Source organism: Onychostoma macrolepis, chromosome 14 (assembly GCF_012432095.1).
Source record: "Onychostoma macrolepis isolate SWU-2019 chromosome 14, ASM1243209v1, whole genome shotgun sequence".
Classification (NCBI taxonomy): Eukaryota; Metazoa; Chordata; class Actinopteri; order Cypriniformes; family Cyprinidae; genus Onychostoma; species Onychostoma macrolepis.
Genome location: NC_081168.1, coordinates 13,175,378 through 13,200,440, shown reverse-complemented (window position 1 = coordinate 13,200,440; position 25,063 = coordinate 13,175,378). Strand labels below are relative to the sequence as shown.

General features: G+C 38.2%; 1 protein-coding gene and 1 long non-coding RNA gene across 3 annotated transcripts in view; one reads left to right on the top strand and one right to left on the bottom strand.

The window, feature by feature from the left end:
* The first annotated feature begins 2,453 nt into the window (after positions 1-2,453).
* Positions 2,454-24,926, top strand: LOC131552960 (uncharacterized). The gene is made up of 4 exons (XR_009274088.1): positions 2,454-2,569; positions 24,348-24,411; positions 24,552-24,684; positions 24,765-24,926. It is a non-coding gene; the product is annotated as an uncharacterized LOC131552960 (long non-coding RNA).
* The window catches only part of tnmd (tenomodulin), a 36,123-nt gene continuing 15,326 nt past the window's right edge, over positions 4,267-25,063 (bottom strand). For both annotated transcript variants that reach the window (XM_058797208.1, XM_058797207.1), the window contains 5 exons: positions 20,527-20,667; positions 15,489-15,587; positions 10,555-10,714; positions 10,050-10,156; positions 4,267-5,470 (listed from right to left, as the gene is read on the bottom strand). In XM_058797208.1, the coding sequence (XP_058653191.1) occupies positions 5,261-5,470; positions 10,050-10,156; positions 10,555-10,714; positions 15,489-15,587; positions 20,527-20,667 (717 nt within the window). In that variant the 3' untranslated portion in view covers positions 4,267-5,260. The remainder of the gene's footprint in view (positions 5,471-10,049; positions 10,157-10,554; positions 10,715-15,488; positions 15,588-20,526; positions 20,668-25,063) is intronic.

The following is a 25,063-nucleotide window of genomic DNA, read 5'->3' as shown; positions in this document are numbered from 1 at the left end:
TGAATACTCACTAGTGTATATATATATATATATATATATATATATATATATATATATATATATATATATATATATATATATATATATATATATATACACACACACAGGTGCTGGTCATATAATTAGAATATCATCAAAAAGTTGATTTATTTCACTAATTCCATTCAAAAGTGAAACTTGTATATTATATTCATTCATTACACACAGACTGATATATTTCAAATGTTTATTTCTTTTAATTTTGATGATTAGAGCTTACAGCTCATGAAAGTCAAAAATCAGTATCTCAAAATATTTGAATATTTACATTTGAGTTTGAATAAATGACCATCCCTACAGTATAAATTCTGGGTATCTCTTGTTCTTTGAAACCACAATAATGGGAAGACTGCTGACTTGGCAATGATCCAGAAGATGAACATTGACACCCTCCACAAAGAGGGTAAGTCACAGAGGTCATTACTGAAAGGTGTGGCTGTTTACAGAGTGCTGTATCAAAGCATATTAAATGCAAAGTTGACTGGAAGGAAGAATCTGGGTAGGAAAAGGTGCACAAGCAAGAGGGATGACCGCAAGCTTGAGAATACAGTCAAGCAAAGCCGATTCAAACACTTGGGAGAGCTTCACAAGGAGAGAACTGAAGCTGGAGTCAGTGCATCAAGAGTCACCACACTCAGACGTCTTCAGGAAAAGGGCTACCAAGCCACTTCTGAACCAGAGACAACGTCAGAAGCATCTTAACTGGGCTGTGGAGAAAAGAACTGGACTGTTGCTCAGTGGTCCAAAGTCCTCTTTTCAGATGAAAGTAAATTTTACATTTAATTTGGAAATCAAGGTCCCAGAGTCTGAAGGAAGAGTGGAGAGGCACAGAATCCATGTTGCTTGAAGTCCAGTGTGAAGTTTCCACAGTCAGTGATGATTTGGGCTGCTATGTCATCTGCTGGTGTTGGTCCACTGTGTTTTCTGATGTCCACAGTCAACGCAGCCATCTACCAGGAAATTTTAGAGCACTTCATGCTTCCTTCTGTTGACAAGCTTTATGGAGATGCTGATTTCATTTTCCAGCAGGACTTGGCACCTGCCCACACTGCCAAAAGTACCAAAAGCTGGTTCAATGACCATAGTGTTACTGTGCTTGATTGGCCAGCAAACTCGCCTGACCTGAACCCCATAGAGAATCTATGGGGTATTGTCATGAGGAAGATGAGAGACACCAGACCCAACAATGCAGATGAGCTGAAGGCCACTATCAGAGCAACCTGGGCTCTCATAACACCTGAACAGTGCCACAGACTGATCGACTCCATGCCACGCCGCATTGCTGCAGTAATTCAGGCAAAAGGAGCCCCGACTAAGTATTGAGTGCTGTACATGCTCATACTTTTCATTTTCATACTTTTCAGTTGGCCAAGATTTCTAAAAATCCTTTCTTTGTATTGGTCTTAAGTAATATTCTAATATTTTGAGATACTGATTTTTGACTTTCATGAGCTGTAAGCTCTAATCATCAAAATTAAAAGAAATAAACTTTTGAAAAATATCAGTCTGTGTGTAATGAATGAATACAATATACAAGTTTCACTTTTTGAATGGAATTAGTGAAATAAATCAACTTTTTGATGATATTCTAATTATATGACCAGCACCTGTATATACACACATGAGCACAGCCTGAATTATTGAATATAGCGATCCAAAAACATCCTTAATATATTTACTGTATTTAAATCTGATATTTGTAATTAAATCTTAGTATACAGTATCATCACTTTTAATATGTCATGAAGCAAAAACTAAGATTAAATAATTACAATACAGTATTAATAATTTACATTTGACTATATAGATTATTTTATAGTCTGATGAGTCCTACCCACCGATCTATAACAGAGAATTATAAATCAGTGGTCCCACAATCAATATGGAACGCTTTGCGACAATGATTAACTGTTGATGGTGCCTACTGAAATGGGCGTGGTGCTGTAAATAAATCCTATCTGTCGCACAATTCGTTTACAAAACAGTATGTTTTAGTATCAAACTCGACATAAAATTTTCTATAAAAGAATTAAATAGAAAATATGTTGAAAAGTAGCATCAAGGCGGTAAATGTATTATGTTATGCAATATTTCCGCGCTCAAACATCTTCGCTGAGTCACATTCAAACAGGTGTCCTGTTGACTGTTAAAAGATGGCGACGCTGTTGAAGTACCTGGAGCAGGTGGACGTGGCATTTACCTGTTATAAGCCAACATGAGCAAAGACGCCAGATTTTAAATCGTGTACATTGGAGGAGTCCTACACCAGCAGTAGAACTTCCAGCAAGAAGTAGAGGCATCTCTAGGTATTGCAGATCACCTTGCACAATATAGTCATATCCATACGGCACCACTGGAGGGCAGTAGTGACACACCTCAGTGAAATACATTTAACAAGCAATTTGCTCTCTCTGCTTGTACATCGTGTACTTCTTTAAAGCATAAAGTCTGCCTGTAAAACACAGACTACCTGCTCCACGTACACGAACCAGCGAGTTAAATTCTGGGAACTAAAACAAACAGCTTGGAGGTAAATTACAATGCACTTTTGATGTGCTAACAAAAGGAATTAATTCACATGCGTACCTGTGCAGTCTGCAGTCATCCTGCCTCCTTGCACTGCTCCAGAGCTTTCTCCCTCAGTCTCATGCAGTCACTGTTGCTGCAGGCTCACTCTCAATCTTTCTGCGTCGGCAATGAAATACAAGCAGCTCTGAGCTTTCACAAATGAAAATAGGTTGTTTTAAATCTGAAATCGTTAGACACGTCTCAGTATTGATCTGAGACGGTATACAGTATGTGCTTGTTCTATAGGCTAATATTTCAGTTTCGAGTCATGGCTCACTGGTAGCCTATATTTTGTGTAGTTTAAAAAAAAAAAAAAATTTGGTTTCCTACCTTAGCCTTAACAGGTTAATATAGGCTACATAAAATATAGGCCTACAACATATGTTATCTGTCATAGCTGACATGTATATAAACACACCAGCAGGTACCTGACTAGAAATAGCAAGGATATGGCATCATCAAGTGCAGTGAAATACAGCTTGGTTGAATTCACAATGACGTAAGTGTCTTTGTACTACTCTTGCTCTTTGACTTGTATTATTCTAAAAAAAATGAAATTAATTGTAATGTTGCTTAGAACATTTATATTAGTAAAATATAAATATCACCCAAGGAAAAACGTGGTGATATGTCAATAAAAGTTGTGTTTTTTATGTTTAATAACATTTGTTTTTCTTCTATCACTTTTATGATGGTTTTTATAGAGGATTTTGTATCTTTTAAAAAAATTTTTCAGGGTGTAGATAAGAGAAGCTTGGACATTCTTCCAGTCGTCTTCTTTGATTTTCCAAGAAAGTCATATAGGTTTTGATCAACATTAGTCTCTAAAGTTATATGAAGAATTACAGTAATGTAATAATTTAATAAAAAAAAAAATGAAATGAATTTAATGAATGGAATAGTCATATTAATAATAGATATTTTAGATGTTTGTTATTATTATATGTATTTATGTTTTTGATATTTATATTAATATTATAGATATCTTTCCTGCTACACAATGGCTCTGGTAATGTTTGAGGTGACTTCCTTTAGTATCGCATCAAGATAAGTGCTGGTGTTTCATGATTTCAGGTATTGTGATAAAAGAAACAGGATCCAATATAATAAGCTTTCTATGGGGTATTTTGAGTTTGTGCTTTGATCATTTACCTCAGGCTTCTAGTGAATTAGATCTTAGTACTGCAGAAGAAAGAAGTGTTTTGAGAAAGGATATGGCTGATGAAAATCACATTTAGAAAACTGACCATGGATGCGAAAGAGATAAACATCAAGGTGAGTTTTAACTTCCTCCATGGAATGCTTTGTGGCTTTGCGTGGTTGTTTGTCACAGATGTGACATCTTTTGTTTCAAGATGAAAGCTCTGTGTTTTGCTCTTTTGTTGGTTTCTCAGAATAGATGCGTTTTGTATGCTTTCAGTGCAATATCTTTCAAGGTTTTCGTTATGATAATTTAAAATAATACAGTGTCTGTCTTATCAGATTTCATATAGCTCAGTCATGTGCAGAACTGGAAGGGCATAACGCTAATGATGTCAAGGTCATCGAGTTTGTCTCCCAAAGAAAACAGACTAGGAAATTTGAAGGCATACATTTAATGCACTTTTTAGGTCCCTTAGCACATGTTTAAATGCAGCAGTAAATTAGTAGCAGACTATAAAACTTTTACCAGTTTTATTCAAAAGGAAGTTGCTGGAAAAACACAAAAGAGCATTCGATTACGTAAATGCAATTTATAGAGCACGCATTTGCTTGGATGAAAGAATTGATTGAAGCAGTCCCAGACCTGCAATTATGGTGCTAGCAATGTGACTACTTAAATATAGCCATGCGATATGTGTACAGTGTAGTTCTACACTGCACTAAATTCACATAACGGCTTTTAAAAAGGCTAATTTTCAAAGTTCTACAGGGACTTGCTTAAGCGTAAATACATTAGTTCATAATATAAACATGCAAATTACTGTGAATTTATTTGTTAACCTGGTTTCTTATAATGCCTCTCATCCACTATAAACATGACAAACAAAGGGCCCATGGAAACGGTCATGTCATGCAGAACTTCATGCACAAACAAACAAAATCAACTTCAATCAATGTTAATTAAATCACATTGTCTTGCCTACACTATTGCTTTGGAAGGGCTGCATGGAATTTATAGACTACAGTAATTGACCATTTCCAAAGCACCTGTTTCTGTTCTACTTATCAACATCAGGTCAAGGACAGATAAAGACACTGTTCATTGAAAAGGATAAGTCTTACAGCAGCCAATTATATATATGGGTAGTTGACACGAAATACTTCCTCCATTGACATGAGACTCCATCTAGCCCTGTTTTAAACCATATTAATTGAGAGACTAGTATTCCATGTGGTTTCAAATTAATATGGTCATAAAAATGTCACGCATGATAATTACAAGCAAAATGCTGTTGAAAATAGTCGGAGATGGATGTATTAAAAATTCATTTGAAGGCATAAGGTGAAATTGTGAAAAACAGCACCTAAATATACAGTTGCCTTATTTTAAAAGATTCTTTTACACAAATAATGGAAAAGGTTTTGAGCGTATATGTGACATTTCGTACAAATGAAGGTGGTCTACGCGTACACCTGAGCAGCATAGCACCACTGGTTCCCAAAGGCATCCTCAAATTCGTCCTAGCATTCTTGCTATCCACCAGTTGCAGGGCATGACAATCTGACAGATGACCCGTCCTCCCTGGTAATAGTAGGGATACGGCCAAAAGCCGCCCAGGGGCTCGTGGTATCGCCGACAGTAACGGTACCCCCGACGACAGTACTGGCAGCAGTAGCCCTGCTCATCTAGGCTGTTGTCCAGCTCCATCCCCGCTTCTCTCTGCAAAGAGAGTGAGTCAACAGGGTCAGAACCGCAGCCAAACAATACCTGCAATCTCACCACAGGGCGCATGACTGATGGCTTGATTTTAGCAATAAAAAGGTGCAGTGCTCAGAAGGGGGAATGAAGAGTGATTATGGGGTGTAGACACGCGATGACAAAAAACCCTGTCATGCTCGGATATGTCACAAGGATCAGAGTGGCATTTAAAGTAGATGCTTTTGATATGCCAAGCCGGGGTATCAGATATGATATAATGCCCTTGACCTTTCCGTTACGCCGCCTGTGGCATCGCTTGGCTTTAGCATCTCTGATTCAAGTCCCTTAACCCCGCTGCCTGTCTGTTCTCAGTCACAGCGAGTTTGACACTGGCAGCCACCGAGATAATTACACTATTCCTTTCATCCCAGCCCTCCCACTCCCATAAAAGCGTAGCATTGGCGTCTGAGTCCGAGCAGCGACCCCGGTCTCATTTCGGCTCAGAAATGAGAACCCTCCCCCATGCACTTTCATGCCCTCCTTTGACTTTGGCATGAAGTGAATGGCACGTTCATACAGCAATTAGCGGGGTAATGATCGCCCAACAAGGATCGGTTTATTTGCTCTCGCAGGCAGGGTGTGAATTGGTGTAAGGGCTAAATGAAAGCGGAGTGAAAGGTAAATTGGGTAGAATTAATGGCCCTTGGCCCTCTCCATTGTGATCGTGTACACGTGCCCTCTCCAGATTACCCAGGGCTGAGTGCCATGCCTTTGATCAGCCGCTACAACGAGATGGGTTCCAAGAAGTGCCACTTAACTTTCTATCTCCCGTAACTGTTGGAGCAGATAGCACCCTCGACTCGCACTGTTTCATTTGACTGCATTTCGATCTCCCCAAGCTTACCACACAGACAATATGACGTTATCCGTCTGATTAAAAACACTGTCATGGACCTAGTCAACTCTGCTGATCTGCATTGGATTGGCAGATGAAGCCGTATCCCTCCAGGTCGTCTGGCAACGTTTCAGACTTCCTGTTGGGAAATGACGCAAATGAACGTGAGGGGAGAAAATCGCTTTGAAATGTGTTGCCCAGATGAAAATGGCATCTAAAAACGGTCATTTGTGGTGTTTGTATAGTATAAACAGGTATATTATTATCATTATTGATCTTTTTGGGTTTGAGATGAAGCGCAGTGAATTATAATGTGCCTGTGCATGTGCGTGCAAAGATGCATAATGACGTGCATTTCTCCTCTGGAGTCCCATTTCTCATTATGTTCTCCATAAACGGCGCATGTATGAGTTTTCATGAGCTCACTATGCAATGATGAATGGAGTAAAAATTGCATTCTTCTAATGATTAGACTTGTGCAAGAGAAAGCAGGGTGATGCTTGTACTCTTTGATTTATTACTCTCACAAATGCACAAAGACAATTACTGATTCATAATGTTTGTCAGGTTTAGGGTCAAGAGTGTTGAGACAACAATTTATTTTGGAAACGGCACAAAGCCTGTCAGTGTAGCACTGTTTGCTTTATCAGACTTTCACAGAAAAGCCCCCTGCCAGCATGAAAGGTGGATGTTATTTGGGAAAATAAGAGATTTTTTGTCGAGTGAAATGATGTGTGATTTGGATAAAACAAACAGACTATGAATGGTATTGTTCCGCGGAGGTATATTAATCAAACTGATTATCCTGCCTCGATGAGAAAGTGAGTGTTAATAACTTTATGTTTCAGACTTTATATGTCAGTGAGAAGAAGTGAAGTACTCTGGGACATGATGTCAGTCAAGCATAAACTAGTAAGAGTAATTAAGAACAGGTGCCTATAGCTGACTGTAGCGTTTTGTATTTGCTGTACAAAGCCTGTCATGTTCTGTTATGTTTAGTGTTACAGCCCGTAAAGCGTGATGCAGTAGCATTTAATGTGAGGAAGTATGAAAACTCCTCATTTATTATGGTGTGGCACATTATACAGTTGATTCTCAACTTGACACCCTGTGGATTTACTTCATAAACCACGATAACTGAGGGGATAAATTATCTTAAACTTCTCACTATCTTGACGCTAATCAAGACACTAGAGAGACACTGGTCCCAAAAGAGTTTTATTGATTATAAAATATTTTTTGAGTAACATTGTTCATGCATCAAATTATTATTATTTTTTTTAGGACTGTCAAAGTTAACTCATTAATGTCTCAATTATAATTAAATACGTTTAACACACTATTTGTTTATTTATTTATTTGAGCACAATGATTTAGTTTGACATTATACATGCTTCATTTTGTTCTGTTCTAAAAACTGATTGGGACATCTGGAGCAGATTGGAACTGATCGGAGTGCACACAAACACAAAGATGTCTCTTGTTGAGGACCTGTTTATCGGTAAATGATAGAGAAAGACCCCTTTACAGGTTACTTATGAATCAAATCTAGATAACCTGTTTACAACAAAAGTATAGCATTTGCATTCATTGTATGGTAGAATTTAATTATCGTTGAAGCCGAAGATTCATCGAAATGCTAATGTGAACACCTGCGGAGGAATGCTGGAAAGATTACACTCAAGTGTGAAGAAAGTTGTTTTATTAAATTACTGCAGATTTGCATTTTCTGTGTGTTTTACTTTTCGCCATTGTTCAAAAGTTTGGGGTCAGTAAGATTTATTTATTTATTTATTTTTAGTTTAAGAAATGAATACTGTATTCAGCAAAGTTGACAGTTAACAAACGTTTTCGTTTTCAATTGAATGCTGTTCTTGTACTTTTTATTTGTCAAAGAATGTATCACAGTTGTCACAAAAATATTAAGCAGCACAACAGTTTTCAACACTGATAATAATTTAGAATATTGTAATATTAGAATAATTTCTGAAGGATCATGTGACACTATTCACAATGTTTTAAAAAAAAAAATCAAATAAATACAGCCTTGGTAGTTGGCAAGCACGAGACTTACCTCCAAACGTTCGATTGTTAGTATAGTTTTAGAATAATATACTATGTGTTTTTTTTTTGTATGTAGACCATTTATTTTTGCCATCCCTAAAAATCGCTGAACCTCATTATTACACATATGTCTGTTATTTATTTTATTTCCTTAAAAAGAAACTGTACTGCACATATTATCACGTTAATTTGACAGTTTTTGTTTTAAATGACAGATTTAACAAGAGCATTTGAAACAAAGCATTTGCTTCATTTTAGTATCCCAAGTTTAAAGTGAATTCATCTTCATCAGGTCGTTGACCGGACAGAGCATCTTAAGTTCAGACGGACGCGGGGAGACAGGTTCAATCAGCAATATGCAAGCCAGAATGCTTTCAGCTAGGACGCGGGGTCACGATGCCTACCATCAACAACTGTGGCAGGCACACGAGTCTGAGATTCGACGGGACCCAATCATCAGAGGCTTATCCTCCCAATGTAGGTCAAGGACCATGATGCAATTTCTCAGCGCAGCCAGATGATAGTTATTCAGTTTGAAAGATATCCAGAGCTGTGCTGGCACACAACGCATCAGCGTGGCAGGACTGGGGAAAGGTCAGCCTCGTATATCTCAGGCCTTCTGTCACAGGAACTTTGATGATTATTTATAAAAAGTGCACAACAGGAAGAGACCTGTAACAAAATACGAATTCCCTCCTCCAGCTGCAGATGTCTGCCGGTGGGAGAGCTAAAGAAGGCCTTGCGTCTAGGATCCTCTGAAAGGTCTGGGATATCTGGCTTCCCAGCAGCATCTACATGACTCCAGACTCCAATTACCGGGAGCCACATCCCCTCTGACGTTCACAAAAGCCTTTGTTATCGCTCTGCCCACAAACACAGCTCGCCTGTGCTTAGCCTTGGAATTGGCTGGATCGGTGTGTATTAACCAGCTGATAGAAAGAGAGGATTTCAAAAGGGAAAGGTGGTTTCATCTGGGTCTGCTTTAATTATACGCTACATTGCGGTCCATATTGCTGGATGAGGTGGGCAGGCAAGACGTTCCTGGGCCTCTGCAGATAAATGTGCCTTTTTTCCTCCACCCAAAGTTCTTTCTTTTCTCAGTCTTCTCATCCTTGTGCTTGGAGGCTAGAAGTCGCACGCTAGTTGGGGAGGTGTATATCGTAGGTGTGCGAAGCATTAGTGCGTGCAGCTTCAGGATAATTAATCATTGAACATATGCTTCACTTCATGGACACAATAAAGGACACTCTTTGGCCGCTTGATTCTCCATGCCTTGATAATTAAAGCATGATTAATACATTTATCTATTCTTTAATGAGTGACCTTGGGAGGCTGTCTTTGTACATCACTAACTACATAAGAGAGGCAAGGAAAAACTGTGCAAGGCAAACTTGCTTCCTTTGAAGGCTAAATATCCCTCTCCATTAGCTGTAAGACATTAAGGGAGTCTTAAGTGAACTGGCCTGATTTAAGCAGATATATAGAGCAATTTCAATACCCTGTGGTCCACATGGTCTGTTTTAAGTTCTGAAAGGGAACTTCGATTAATGAACGATTTATACTAAGAAAGAGAGCATGACTATCTGATTCACCCACAGTCTGAACATGTCTTTTAGTAATGAACCTGGGGCTCATACTTACATAGTCATTCACTGGTAACTGGTCCATGACGTCCCGGGCCTGACGTGGACCTCTCTCCTCAAGCTCTGGGGTCTCCTCCACATCCTCTACATCGTGGAATTCAGCATCTGCGCCACAGAAGGAAAGACGGTAACGCTAAAAACTTGCTACTAAAAAATTGATATCATGAAAGGCCTCTTTGATCTTCCTTAAGAACATAAAGCCCTCCAGTACTATAATGCCCTCATTTGGAAAAACAGAAGTTGGTTTGTGGCAAAAATGCTCTTCGAACATGGAGTATTGTGTCCTTGATTAGTTAATCAGTGATTGCTTAGGACATTTCTAGAGCTTTGACCATAAAAAAAATTTTTTTTTTTTTTTTTTTTGTTTTCTGCCTTCCTATTGAAGAGAAGTACAAGCAAACAGTGGAGAGCAAAATAAATTACAGACTCGACTCTTAGGCTATTCTGAAACCTTATTACTAGGGTTGAATTGGATTTAGAGGCGGTGAAGCCCTGTTTGTAACCTCTGAGAGGAGATGGGTGGATCCAGTGGATGGGCAGATCTTGGCAAATCTCCCAGATCTTGGAATTCGACAGGAATGTTTTGTTGGAAACTGGTTCTTCAGCAGGGATCCATATCTGAGAGTCTACCATCTGCATATCCACTTCACCTGTCTCCCTCATCTGTGAAAAGAATGCACATTTTAATGCCTACACAAAAGCATTTAAACTGGGTCATGGACGGGGATGGATGATCATTTGATCACCATGTTGATACTGCGAAGGATAGTGTTGCCAATATTTCTAATACCAGTCAATCACAGCTATTTAATATTTTATATATATGTATAATTATATAACATTACACACTAGTATACTAAAACATAGAAATGAGTTCCAGAAGCTTTCAATACTTGGACAGTATTGATATTGCTTCCCCAAGATTTCATTTTGTGCTGAGTCTTCTCACAACTTCCACACACTGCATTGCACCAGAGGTCAGATGGCCACTGAAGCTAAATTTGGAAGTGATATTGCATGCTGATACCTTTTATTACACATTTTTAATGATATTTGAGGATAAGAATAAGTTATTCTAGCTGTTTAGCAATTTGCTGAACTGATCAGACTTCTGTTTTTAGCTACAATTATACAATCAGTTTCAACGGTTAAATAATCTGAATCTTTAAACAATCATCACATAAAGCCATTATAATAAATAACCACGCTTTAACTTTAATGTGAATGATGTGTTTTTGTCACAGCCTCTGGTTAGTGCTGCAGTCTCTGGTTAAATGAATGTCATGAGTGAAGTGTCAGCAGTTTGAGCAGTTTGCGACTGGCTCCTTGCGTCTTTCTGCGTATGGTAAGATGAGAAATAGATCCAATCTTACACGACTTGCTAACAGATTTTATATTTTCACTTCAAAGCATTGATTTTTTTTTTTTTTTTTTTAATAAATAAATAAAACAACTAGTTTAACAAAACACTTAGGATCAATATTTGTATGTGGTGTTCAACTGGAAAGTATTGATACTTCAGTTGTGCTTTGAGAAGCTCATTTGGCTTGATTGAAACTGACCCAATTCTTTCTGTACCCTCCAAACATATTTCTGTTTGTCAGTTTATTGCGCATACAGGCATCCTAAGTCTCCTTACCACAGCCCGAACAAGATAAAGCTGGAGTCTCTGCTTTATGCTATTGCCTTGGATCATTTCACTCTTACTCTGCAGGGAACAGAGAACTAACTGCTGACCATGGCTGAAATATTTAATTTGACCTCTCTTAAAGACTGTAGCTGTACCTTCTTGTGAAACACACTTATTTCTTCCCTAGCTGTGAAAAAAAAAAAAAACCTTTTCTGCAAGCACTGGTGATGTTGCATTTTAATTTTTACAGCAATAGGAGTACAAAAATATATCTGACTTTAAGATGACTTAAAAGCCTGTTTGCTGTATTGGTCTGAGGAAGGACTGACATGTTATTCAATCCTTTAGGCATATTAAAGTAGACTGTGGTGCATCCGCCCCGTCACCCATTATGCAACTAATTATACTGTTAATAGTGTACTTAATTTGTTAGTTCTGCAGTTCATGAGCTGTTAAGTAAATTATTATTGCTTAATGATAGGGATTGTATGTCAGTTTGATCTAATTGAGATCTAGAAAGCATCTTTGGGTAATGTAATCACATGAGGTATATGTTTGTTGTGCATGTAGTTATGTGTAAATAGAAGTACAAACAAACTCTGCTACATTCCCTTGTTAATTAGTGCAGAGACCAGAGAAACGGCTCACATGACAAATATTTTTACAAGGTGATTTTCTCCCAGTCTAAAGCTTAATTGCACATTAGTTAAGCTTGATGTAGAATCCTGAGGCTATGTCTGAGCTACTATCATTTATATTAGATTCCCCTCTTTCTCTTCCATTTGCTCTCCCTCTCAGCCCTCTTTTTTTCATCCCACTGCTCTTGTTTTATTAGAAGTCATTTTCGGTACCTTTTCTTGTTTGTTGGGAAGTGACACAGCACTGACCTGTAGCGGTTCCAGTTCCGCCTGATTAAAAGCTTCACTCTTTGCGCCTTTGAGACAGTTTCTTTGCTCCGGCCCCCTTTCCCTCAAATCATGCTAAACTAATGATGACTAGGAGGACAGCCTGCATGACTCAAGCAGTGAAGGATGCTGTTTTAGTCTAAAATTAAAACGAAGGCCAGCGGTGCAAGTAGGCTGCTTTAATTGGCCATCTTGACTGCTCGAGCAAAGCATGCCTTTCATACGAGTAAACAAAGGTTAGGGCACTGATCCTACAACATTTCATCACATTTTTTGAGAAATTAGCTAGATAAGTTTAAGGGTGGGTTCTCTTGAGACATCTAAAGGTTGCAGAAGAGGCATTGAAGGGAAAAAAGCAAAGCTGAATTATGTCTTGACTAAGGGCTCAAGGTTTGGCTGGTTAGCATGGCCCAGTTAGTATGACCCCTGCTGGCCAATGCTGAAATCGTACCATCAAAATGTACCTTTTTCTCAATTCATCAATGTAGCTTTAATCAAGCATATAAAAAAAATATATTGAATTATATTATATTAGTTTTTTCCCCCTTTGGAGTGTTATCTGGAAATGATTTTTCTGTAGTGACACATGATGCTTCAGAAATATGCTGATTTGGTGCTCAGAAACACGAATTATCAATGATAAAAACATAAATATTTTGTTACATTATAAATGACCTTATTTATTTTTTAACAGATTTAATTGATCCTTTCTGAATAAAAATATTAATTTCTTAAAAAAAGAAAGAAGTCAAACTGACCCCAAACTTCTGAACAAGTATGCCTTTTTAATGCCAAATAAGATGCTTCACTTGTGATGATCTCTCTTTATAAAATATATATAATAACAGCTGTGTTGTCTTCTCTTGAAAATGTGTACACTGTAAGGAGAGATTAACACTTAAAAAAAAAAAAAATTATTCTTATCGTTAAAACTAGGGCTGTGGAAATAAAATATTCACGGATCAGTCTTCTGATTTAAAAACAGAATGATACTGTTAAAAAAATAAAATAAAAAACATCCACTAACTCCCTTGCACCTTGCATCTCAGTTTGAAAACTCCTGGACTAGGCAGAATAATTATATAATAGATAAAATGCTATTATATGCAGTTATTCATAACTACATGTAAACTTTGGAATGGAAAGTATAAATAGCAATGACGTTTCGGAAAAGAGAGGGTGCACACACAGAGGTAGTTACCAAATTTATCCTGAGACTCAAGGGCTGTGCGGGAAGACAGGCCGCGATTTCATCGTAGACGTGGGCAGTTGGAGACCAGTGGGAAGTTCAGGGATTACCGCTTTCATCATTTCCCAGACTAAATAAATTGAAAATGGTAAACAAACTGGCAGCATACAATTTATGCTTGTCACCTGGTCTTGCTCGCAGGCTGCTTTATTTCCTTATCAGTGGCATGCAGTTTCTCCTCAGCCAGCATTGTTTTGTGGTGAAGCGTGTTAAGGCAGCTTGCTCTGGGACCAGAGTCGCATGCCCTGCGGCTCAGCTGCACTTGGAGCTAATAATGTGGATTTTTAACCTCTACTTCCTTTACATGCTCACAACCTTGGAAAGAATGGCCTGCTTCTCTCTCTCTTGCTCTCTCTATCGTCCACATGCAAGCAGTCTTTGGTTTCAATAGCATCCTGATTTATCTCAGGCCTCCATGCTGGTATGTATATAATCAAAGATTTAGAGAAAGCAGGAATGTAAATAGGCAGTTAGCAAGCCTAAATAATTCTGTCACCTTCGTGTGAAGCCCACAGCTTGCATTTTTAGCATTTTACACTCTTTAGTCTGTTTATCCAATAAATGAGAGATCATTTGTGTGAATGTTCTCCTGGTTAGCTGCGTCTCTATGGTAGGAACAGCTTGCTCCATCTTGCACCATGTGTCCCCGTCCCCCCTCGAGAACCAGGCACATCGCTCGCTCTCTTTCCGTCTACCCTCTCTCTCCAGCCCCACTGCTTTAGCCCTGGCCAACTCTGATTGATTTCACATCTGTGAAATAAAGCTTAGCCGAAAAATCTAATTAGGTTTCACAATGAGCAAAAAAAGGGAGAAATGGCAGCGACATATGGCGTTGGCTTCGCAATTAGTATCTGTAAACATGGATTAGACATTAAAACGATGAGGGAGAGAACATGCAGGCTGTTTCTGCCTATAATACCTTCTGTTCCAAAAGTCAAAGAGGATGTCTGGGAACTTGCGACAACAATAGATCACTGTGTTCTTAATACAAATCGGAGAGGCGCGACACTTTGCCGCACTCCCCCGTTTCGATATGAACTGCGACGGAAAGAGAGTTTAGCGCTTTCGAAGCCGCCTGCCATTCTCTATGACACCGATAAATTGGATGTTTGATTGATAGAATTTCGCCCATCACTCTTGCCGAGCATCACAGACAGCCATTAGAGCAGGAGAACAGAGATGAATCACTTCAGCCCTGAGTCAAGTGAAATTTACGGAGCAAACATCTTCAAATACCATTTTAATGGCTTACCTTTCCCAAGGACCCCTCTCTCTCTCCTTAAGGCTATTTGGGCTGAGGCTTCAGAGGAGATGATTAAAAATTAATATTAGTTCAGGATTGACGGCAAACACCATTTGATGTGTGCCACAAAGGGGTTATGGGATTGTGGTCTTTCGGATGGATTCACGGCCACAGGAGACCCAAGTTTATACTTTTGTGGAAAATGCTGGAGGGGATGATGAGATGGTGGAGGTGGGTTGGGGAGTTGGCGTGGGTTTGCTGGTTAGCTGGATTGCGGATAAATGGTGATGGTTGGAGCGAGTTTCATTTTTCGCAGTCTGATGAACTCTGTTGCAAAATTCATGATGTTTTTTTCCCCCTGTTTTAAGGAAGCAGATCACTGAAAGATGTGTTTGGTGAGATTAGAATACCTCTATGTCGATGGTCTTTGAGTCCAGCTTGGGCAGCTCCTTGGTTTGAGCCCTGATGTAGCATCGCTGGTGCTTAGCAAAATGAATGCCCGTAATGCCCTTGAAAGACATAAATGTTAATGAGATTGACTGTTTATTCCATGATTTGAAAAATATTAGCATTTGACCTCAAATACTCTCAACAAAAACCCCCCGAAGCCTTTTCAGTGCAGCACAGATACAGCGAATGTTATATAACTAAAGCAACGGGAATCATTTCCTAGCCAATTCAAGATTATTGGTCTACAGCCCCAGCCAGTAGAGAGGTATACCGCCGAAGCCATGATTATATGTAGGCAAAGCCCATTGATTTGCAGCACTTATGGTCTGTGTTGCGAAGCTAATCTGTTTGGTGAAGTGAGGAGCTTTTTTCCTGAAAGCCACAGCTGATGGTCTGCCATACAGAATTTGTTGCTTTACACTTGAAAAGAGAAAAACCCATTTTAGCAGGAGCATCTGAAGAAAGTTCTGTACTGTCTGAAAGTAGTCTTCGAAGGGAAATAAAGGCTATCGCGTTACAGACTCTTCACTCGGAAGGATAAAAACAATATCTCTGTGCATTTGGGAATACATTAAGTAATCCACAGTTGCTCTGCTATTGCTGTTGTAGCATAGAGAAAGTGAGAGTGAGTATGATGCCGTCGGAGCTGAATTGTTTCTGTAGTATTAACGGAAGCATCATAAATTCATGTGTTCACTAACAATTGTCATTTTCACCTTAGCTCACCGGTTAGTAAAGAAACAGTTATGAGAGGAGTGAAAAGTGCATTGTTTGTGCCAAAAATCATTGTGACAAATTGCTCTTCAATTTCTGGTAATGGTTTGCTTTTGCACGCAAGACGGACCTATCTTCTATGAAATGCATTTATTGCTGAGCCTGGTCAACTGGAAAATGGAGAGACTCTTCATTACAGGGATAAAAAATAGGAAAGGAATGTCATTTAAGAAAGAGTGTTGAAGTACAGCTTTGCCATTAGCCAGATTAAATGTGTGCATGCTCTGAGACAATTATTCGAATGGAAGCACTGAATGATGCAATTGGCAGAGAGGGCAAAGGAGTGCTGCTCCAATCATTGGCACATTACTTGTATGTAGATGCCCACACCTGTTTCCACCAGTTATTGGTTTGAGAGACAACAAATACTGATTCCTGAATGCAGGTGAAGTCAAGGGCTGGCGCTAAATCGAATTAGCACTGAGGAATCGCTCTTAACAGCATTACTAGATCTAAGATCAGACTTAATCTGTGTCTGGGAAACTGACCCTGGCAGTATACTGTTTCTGTATTAGGATGTTATAAACGGACTTTGACTTTGTTAAGAAATTCCCCCTGCATCTTTACCAACCTCTTGTATCATCAAATGGGCGGTAAGATAGCTCATCTTGTCTTCCTGTAGGACAAACTAATCATTGTTATTCTCCACACTGATGGACAGAGACAGTGATTATTGGCAAAATCATTTAAAGCCTTGCTCTCAGCCACTTTTGAAACATGTTTTTTACAAGACTATAACGGTTGGAGAAAAATGTGCCATTTGTACATTAGGAAACCCTTTTGTTTCTAGCTCTTTTGCACTTTCCACCTCAGAGTAAAAGTTATAAGAAACAAAGCTGCGCAATTGTAAGATGGAGTTGCATATGCATAAACAACCATTTAGAAATTTAGGGGTCTATAAGATATATACAGGTGCTGGTCGTATAATTAGAATATCATCAAAAAGCTGATTTATTTCACTAATTCCATTCAAAAAGTGAAACTTGTATGTTATATTCATTCATTACACACAGACTGATATATTTCAAATGTTTATTTCTTTTAATTTTGATGATTAGAGCTTACAGCTCATGAAAATCAAAAATCAGTATCTCAAAATATTAGAATATTACTTAAGACCAATAAAAAGAAAGGATTTTTAGAAATCTTGGCCAACTGAAAAGTATGAAAATGAAAAGTATGAGCATGTACAGCACTCAATACTTAGTTGGGGCTCCTTTTGCCTGAATTACTGCAGCAATGCGGCGTGGCATGGAGTCGATCAGTCTGTGGCACTGCTCAGATGTTATGAGAGCCCAGGTTGCTCTGATAGTAGCCTTCAGCTCTTCTGCATTGTTGGGTCTGGTGTCTCTCATCTTCCTCTTGACAATACCCCACAGATTCTCTATGGGGTTCAGGTCAGGCGAGTTTGCTGGCCAATCAAGCACAGTAACACTATGGTCATTGAACCAGCTTTTGGTACCTTTGGCAGTGTGGGCAGGTGCCAAGTCCTGCTGGAAAATGAAATCAGCATCTCCATAAAGCTTGTCAACAGAAGGAAGCATGAAGTGCTCTAAAATTTCCTGGTAGATGGCTGCGTTGACTGTGGACATCAGAAAACACAGTGGACCAACACCAGCAGATGACATGGCAGCCCAAATCATCACTGACTGTGGAAACTTCACACTGGACTTCAAGCAACATGGATTCTGTTCCTCTCCACTCTTCCTTCAGACTCTGGGACCTTGATTTCCAAATGAAATGTAAAATTTACTTTCATCTGAAAAGAGGACTTTGGACCACTGAGCAACAGTCCAGTTCTTTTTCTCCACAGCCCAGGTAGATGCTTCTGGCGTTGTCTCTGGTTCAGAAGTGGCTTGGTAGCCCTTTTCCTGAAGGCGTCTGGCGTGGTGACTCTTGATGCACTGACTCCAGCTTCAGTTCTCTCCTTGTGAAGCTCTCCCAAGTGTTTGAATCGGCTTTGCTTGACTGTATTCTCAAGCTTGCAGTCATCCCTGTTGCTTGTGCACCTTTTCCTACCCAAATTCTTCCTTCCAGTCAACTTTGCATTTAATATGCTTTGATACAGCACTCTGTAAACAGCCACACCTTTCAGTAATGACCCTCTGTGACTTACCCTCTTTGTGGTGGGCGTCAATGTTCGTCTTCTGGATCATTGCCAAGTCAGCAGTCTTCTCCATTATTGTGGTTTCAAAGAACAAGAGATACCCAGAATTTATACTGTAGGGATGGTCATTTATTCAAACTCAAATGTAAATATTCTAATATTTTGAGATACTGATTTTTGACTTTCATGAGCTGTAAGCTCTAATCATCAAAATTGAAAGAAATAAACATTTGAAATATATCAGTCTGTGTGTAATGAATGAATATAATATACAAGTTTCACTTTTTGAATGGAATTAGTGAAATAAATCAACTTTTTGATGATATTCTAATTATATGACCAGCACCTGTAATTGTTTTTGAAAGTATATTTTGGTGCTGCTTAAAGGGATAGTTCACCCAAAAATGACAATTCTGTCATTAATTACTCACCCTCATGTCGTTCCAAACCTGTAAGACCTTCGTTCATCTTCGGAACACAAATTAAGATATTTTTGATGAATTCCCGAGAGCTCTCAGACCCTCCCATAGACAACAAGGATCCTTACATGATCAAGGTCCAGAAACGTAGTAAGGACATCGTTAAAATAATCTATGTAACATCAGTGGTTTAACTGTAATTTTACGAAGCTATGAGAATACATTTTGTATGCAAAGAAAACAAAAATAATGACTTTATTCAACAATTCGTCTCCTCTGTGTCACCCTGGTGCCATTTTGGAGAGTATCACATAACAACGTATGCAATGTATGTATGCGGATACGTTGTTTACACTTTGATCTGAGTAGACAAATTGAATAAAGTCGTTATTTTTGTTTTCTTTGCACACAAAAAGTATTCTCGCAGCTTCATAAAATTACGGTTAAACCACTGATGTCACATGGATTATTTTAACGATGTCCTTACTATGTTTCTGAGCCTTGATCGTGTAAGGATCCTTGCTGTCTATGGGAGAGTCTGAGAGCTCTCAGAATTCATCAAAAATATCTTAATTTGTTTTTCGAACATGAACGTAGGTCTTACAGGTTTGGAACGACATGAGGGTGAGTAATTAATGACAGAATTGTCATTTTTGGGTGAACTTTCCCTTTAATATTTTTGTGGAAACCATGATACTTTAGAATTCTTTAATGAATATAAGGTTTTAAAAACAGCATTTATTGAAATAGAATGTTTTGTGACGATGCATGTCTTCACTGTCACTTTTGATCAGTTTAATGCAACATTGTAGAATAAAAGTAATAATAATTAAGTAAAAAATCCCCAAACTTTTGAATGATATGCAATGATATATATGCAGTATACGCAGTGATTTCTGGACATTAATTAAATAGATGTAATGGAAATTCACTGATACTCTACCTTGTATTGCAGCAAAATATATTACTGTAACATGCTGAAGGACATTTTATGACTTTTGGTTCATAACACAGTCTATGCGATGCGTCTCCCTGGCTTTCCCTATAAGCTGCTGTTGTGGAATTCTCATCATTACTTTTAAGTTTCTGGAGGACACTCAGAGTACTAGTCTAAAACAATAGAAAAAAGATTTTGCTTGTGTTTCTGTTGGCATTACCACTGCATTTCCATTCATGGGCTGTAGCCTTCAGGCTCTGTGGAGATGGTTTGTAGTTTTAGTGTGTGTAATGACTTGCAACATCCCTCCTTCACAAAAATCAATTCCAAAGTCTGCCCTGAGCCAGAAGTTGCAAGAAGTGCCAAAGAGGGCTCGGTGCTCGAACTCCCCTTTCATTTATATCAACATGTGATTTGAATGATTTTACCTATTCACTTGTTTTCTGGTTTCCCATGGCAATGCCTTGAATGAAACTAATCTCTTTTGTGGCTTTGCTCCACTGACCATAGTAATTTAGAAAGAAGATGGGGCCAGCAACAAGTGTGTCTGAATGCTGATGCGAGATGTCATCACTGCCAGTTTGCTTTTGCTTAGCACAGTGCTTTTCAGAGATTCAATATCATCAGTCTGAGAGAAGAAGAAAAACGTTCTGTCTGTATTTTGACAGCAGTTCCTAGGCTGAGACTCGGATTGCAGGAATGTGAGCTGAATCTCTCACATCACAATGAAAATATTTCACATGTATGTCATAAACCCTTACATTTTTGAAGTCATGCACCTCCAGGACCTCGTCAGAGCCGTTTCCCATCTTGAACATCTCGATGCGTTGCTCTGGATAGATTTCCATCATGCTCTCAGTCTCCATTCCATCCAGTATGGCTTTATACTGATGATCATATACCTGTTCGGACACATACCACCCGGCATAACAAATTACAGTAAAAACACAGTGCCACTAGACTGTCCAGTCTGTAGCAATAGAATGTCCCATTTAAAATAAACTGGATTTCATTGCATGACATAAAATATCAAGTGAGATCTGAAAGCTAAATTTAAAGCTACATTTACTTTTCTGAGACATTTACATTTAAACATATCAACTGATGTCAAGGTCATTTATACTGATGTTTGTGCCTTTCAATTTCACACTGGTGTATAGCAGAATAATCACATTTCATCACGTTAACTATTACACCAATGTTTGAAAACCATAAAGTGTAAAGTATTTTTAATACTTTTAATAATTATTAACATAAAAAAAATGTCAACATCATACCTGTAATTTAAATTATAAGAAACCTTTTGTGAAATGTTTTGCTAATTTTATAATACTTTTTAAAGTGTCCAAGATAATGTCCAAGATGCTGCACCTTGGAACACTGAGTTAGTGCTCATCGCTCCTTAATTGCTTCTCAAAAAAAAGATTTTGAAAAAGCTTTTTTTTTTTTCTCTACTCAATGAAAGTCAGTAAGGTCCGGACTGACTTTCACTGTATGGACAAAAACAGTTTTCAGAATAAAGTCTTCTTTTATGTTCCACAGAACAAAGTAAGTCATACGGGTTTGGAATGACATGACAGAATTTTTATTTTTAGTTGAAATATACCACTAATATGAACACACTTTATGAAACTTTTCTAGTTGCTCATTAACACAAGAATCATATCTTCTGTCAAAGTCAGTCAGTTTGCTCAGGCTGACGGGCAGCATGACTATGACCTCTGTTAATAAATGTGAACTGGCAGCTGCCCTTAGTTGCCGTAAGTACGCTTCAAGTAGACTTAACAAATGTCTGATTTGTCTGATTGTCTGAGGTCTCGGAAGCATTATATGGCTTTTCCTGTTGCCAGGCCTTGCAGCGCTGCTGTTTATCTCAGCGCTTTCTTAAATGCTGTTTTTGGGCATGCATGGGTGGCTCCTTTCTGTCTACAAAAAATGATTCATGCCCACCAGCCAAAAACCCTGCTATTAATATTTATGTGTGTGTTGTGTTATGATGAGAAATTACACTGCTGAGCTCACCCTCATCTGTCTCAGTAGCAATTCTGAGTAATATGTTATGCTTAGACATAAGGCAAAAGATGAACACACACAAATATAATAGTACATTAAGATTAATGTCACAAATCAACGTGTTTTCTGATTATTAAAGTGCTTTATGCAGTGTAGCATAGAGCAGTAAACACATCATTTAATATCGACTTGTTTGTCAGCTCTGTTGTGGAGAGTGTAATGTATTGAAATTAGCTTGAAAGTAACTTCTGCACCGATCTGCATTTGTATTCATCCATATACAAAGAGGAAGTTATGTGAAGACGTAAGTGTATGAGTGTGCCGATAGCAGAACTGATCGGACTAAAATGAGTTGTAAAGAGAACACATTATAGAATATTCCATTACTGAGAAGTGGGGAGATATAATGCTTTTATTAGTGCTTTGTTTATTCCTGCCGTTTGAGGGGGTAATTTTGTTCTGTCGAAGCTTTATTGATTGGAATGACTTTCAATCAGTCCGTTCATCACACAGAGCTATCATATGACTTAAGAAGGTGCTTTTTGAAATGTTACAGCCCCAGTGTCCATTTATTTTCATTATATAGACAGTGTTTTTTATTTGTTTTGTTTTTTTGTTCCACAGAAGAAAGTCATACAGTTTTGGAACAACATGAGGTTCAGTAAATAATGACAAGTTTTGGTAACACTTTATTTTGATAGTCCACTTTAGACATTCTATTAACAGTAAGTAAATTTGCAGCTACATGTCAACTAGCAGTCTGCTTAATATCTTCTAACACTTCGTTTTGATGGGTCCACAACATACAACATTCTGACTATGAGAAACTTTATTAGTTTATGTCAACTTATTCTACTAACCCTAAACCTAACCTAACAGTCTACTCTGAGAGTTAGTAGACATGTAGTTGCTAATTAATGAGAATTAGTTGACATGTAGTTGCAAAGTTACTTACAGCTAGTAGAATGTCTAAAGTGGACTATCAAAATAAAGTGTAACTCAAGTTTTCATTTTGGCGGGAACATGATGAAGAGTTAATGAACTGGGTGTCCTGTGCAGGGCCTTGTCAGTGGCAATCCAGCTTGAAGCTACTGCAGGCGTTCTTATCGATTAAAATCGCAGAGCTTTTTAAATCCACGTTCCCAGTTCTTTTGCTTGTTGTTGTTGTTACTCTCCTGTATTATGACAAACCTCAAAAGACCTTCCCTTTTAGCATATTTAACCTAACTAATTTTGTCTACTCTGTGCTTTCTTGTATCCAGGTTACCTGAATAGATGACAAAAAAGGCTAGATATTACAAAGATGATAATGAAAGTGAATTAGCTCTCAGCACTATGGGAGAGTACTGGAGTTCAAGGCGAAACAGAGAAATGTATTCATTAGAGCTCCATCATGCAGATACCTTGAGCATTGCATTGATTCGTGTGATGCAGTGTTTGCTTTTTCAGATTTCAGACACTCAATAAGCCTACGGTGATCATGCTACTTACCTGACAGGATTAAATATTATTTGATTTAACCATCGTCATGCCAGAATTCTCACAAAACATTAAAAGTATTGCAAATTAAGGTGATAATGGACATTGTTACAAAATTAACAAATAAAAATAACTGTTATAATTGTGTTAGTTTAAGGTGTTAATTTATTGTTGTTTTAATTACATAATAAAAATGTATTTTTTAATGTATAATGTAAAACTTTCATTTGCCACAATCTAATGTCTTTGAATTATCCGCATTTTAGGGCTTTTATTAGCAAATATTGATAAATGTCAGAGATTCTCAAACTGTAGTGGTTCTCTGATACTTCGACTTTTAAACTATGACTTTTGCCTCAATAAACTCCTTATTTGCTGCTTATTAATAGTTAGTAAGGTAGTTGTTAAGTTTAGGTATTGGGTAGGATTAGTTATGTAGAGTACGATCATGCAGAATATGTGCTTTATAAGTACTAAAAAACAGCCAATATGTTAATAATAGTCATGCTAATAAGCAACTAGTTAATAGCGAGAATTGGTCCCTATACTAAAGTGCTACCAAAATAATGAAGTGTGATTTTAATTTTGATTCCAGAAGGCTTAAGAACTGTTCTCCATTTGTACAACAGTTGTTGAGGGCACAAGTTAAATTAGTATGTCTCTTTTTTTAAATGCTGAACAACTTAATTTTAAATGATGATATATGCGATGAATATGATGTGACGGATTAATTGGAATGTCATGTTTAATAATTATTATCTTAAATCGATTGACAGCCCTATTTTTAAAATTCCTTTTCAACTAGTCTTGTACTTCATGTCACAATTTTCCAGGCATTTTTTTTGTCCATGATATTGATTCGCTTATTTGTCTCAAAACAGCAAAAAATGGCTGTATTACAGGACAGAGAAAATGTAATATTATATCCCTGGGAGATTATAAGAATGTACAGGCAAGTTCAGAGCCTGCTCATGATATATTGTTAAAATCGTCCCTAGTGCCTTGGCCTTGAGCTTTCAATTCCTGCCAAACTCATTACTTTATAAAAGAGGCATTTGAGAAGCACAGTCTTTTGTTTACATTTTTGCAGGTACGTCATGTGACCACCACAGGAGCTTTTCAGATTTATGACAATCTACGCATTGAGAATTCAGGTAGATTACCCATAATCTACTTCCCGGTGATGCCACCTGGCTTTAATATACTTCAAGTACTCATGATAGATAACATGTGGAGGAGTTTTCAGAGTTGGCTTGTTTACTTCTTTTCATCTACTGCATGTCTGATCTCTTAGGTGGCCTAGCATATGGAGACTTTCAGGAGAGACCCACCCCGAGGAGAATTAATAACAGACAAGGAAGCCAATGAAGTCTTAGAGTGGTTTGCATCATCGTGCCCTACTGGTTCCCTGAGGACGCACGTAAAAGGTCGTCCAGACACTGTCACAGGTGAGTGGAGGAGAGAGGCTAGTATGCTCATGACAGCGTGTCCCCATGTTGTCCTTAAGGGCCTAGAGATACGACCGCCCGTCAGAGCGCAACATGATGGCTGTCATTCAGAAGTGAGACGATGACTTCACTTGTGTCCTTACCCTGCTGAGAAGAAGACCTGAGACGTACCAGTGTCAACGGCACCGCCACGTTGCCAGCCTTAACGCAGAGGAGTGCGATAAACTCCAGTAATTGAGTTGTTTTTCAGCGTGCACCACAAGAATATCTATATTCCTCTCAGAATTGCTATTTTATTTCTGTGCTTTATGGGTTTCTTGTTGTTTTAGGTGTACAAAGCGAGTGAAAAATCCATCAG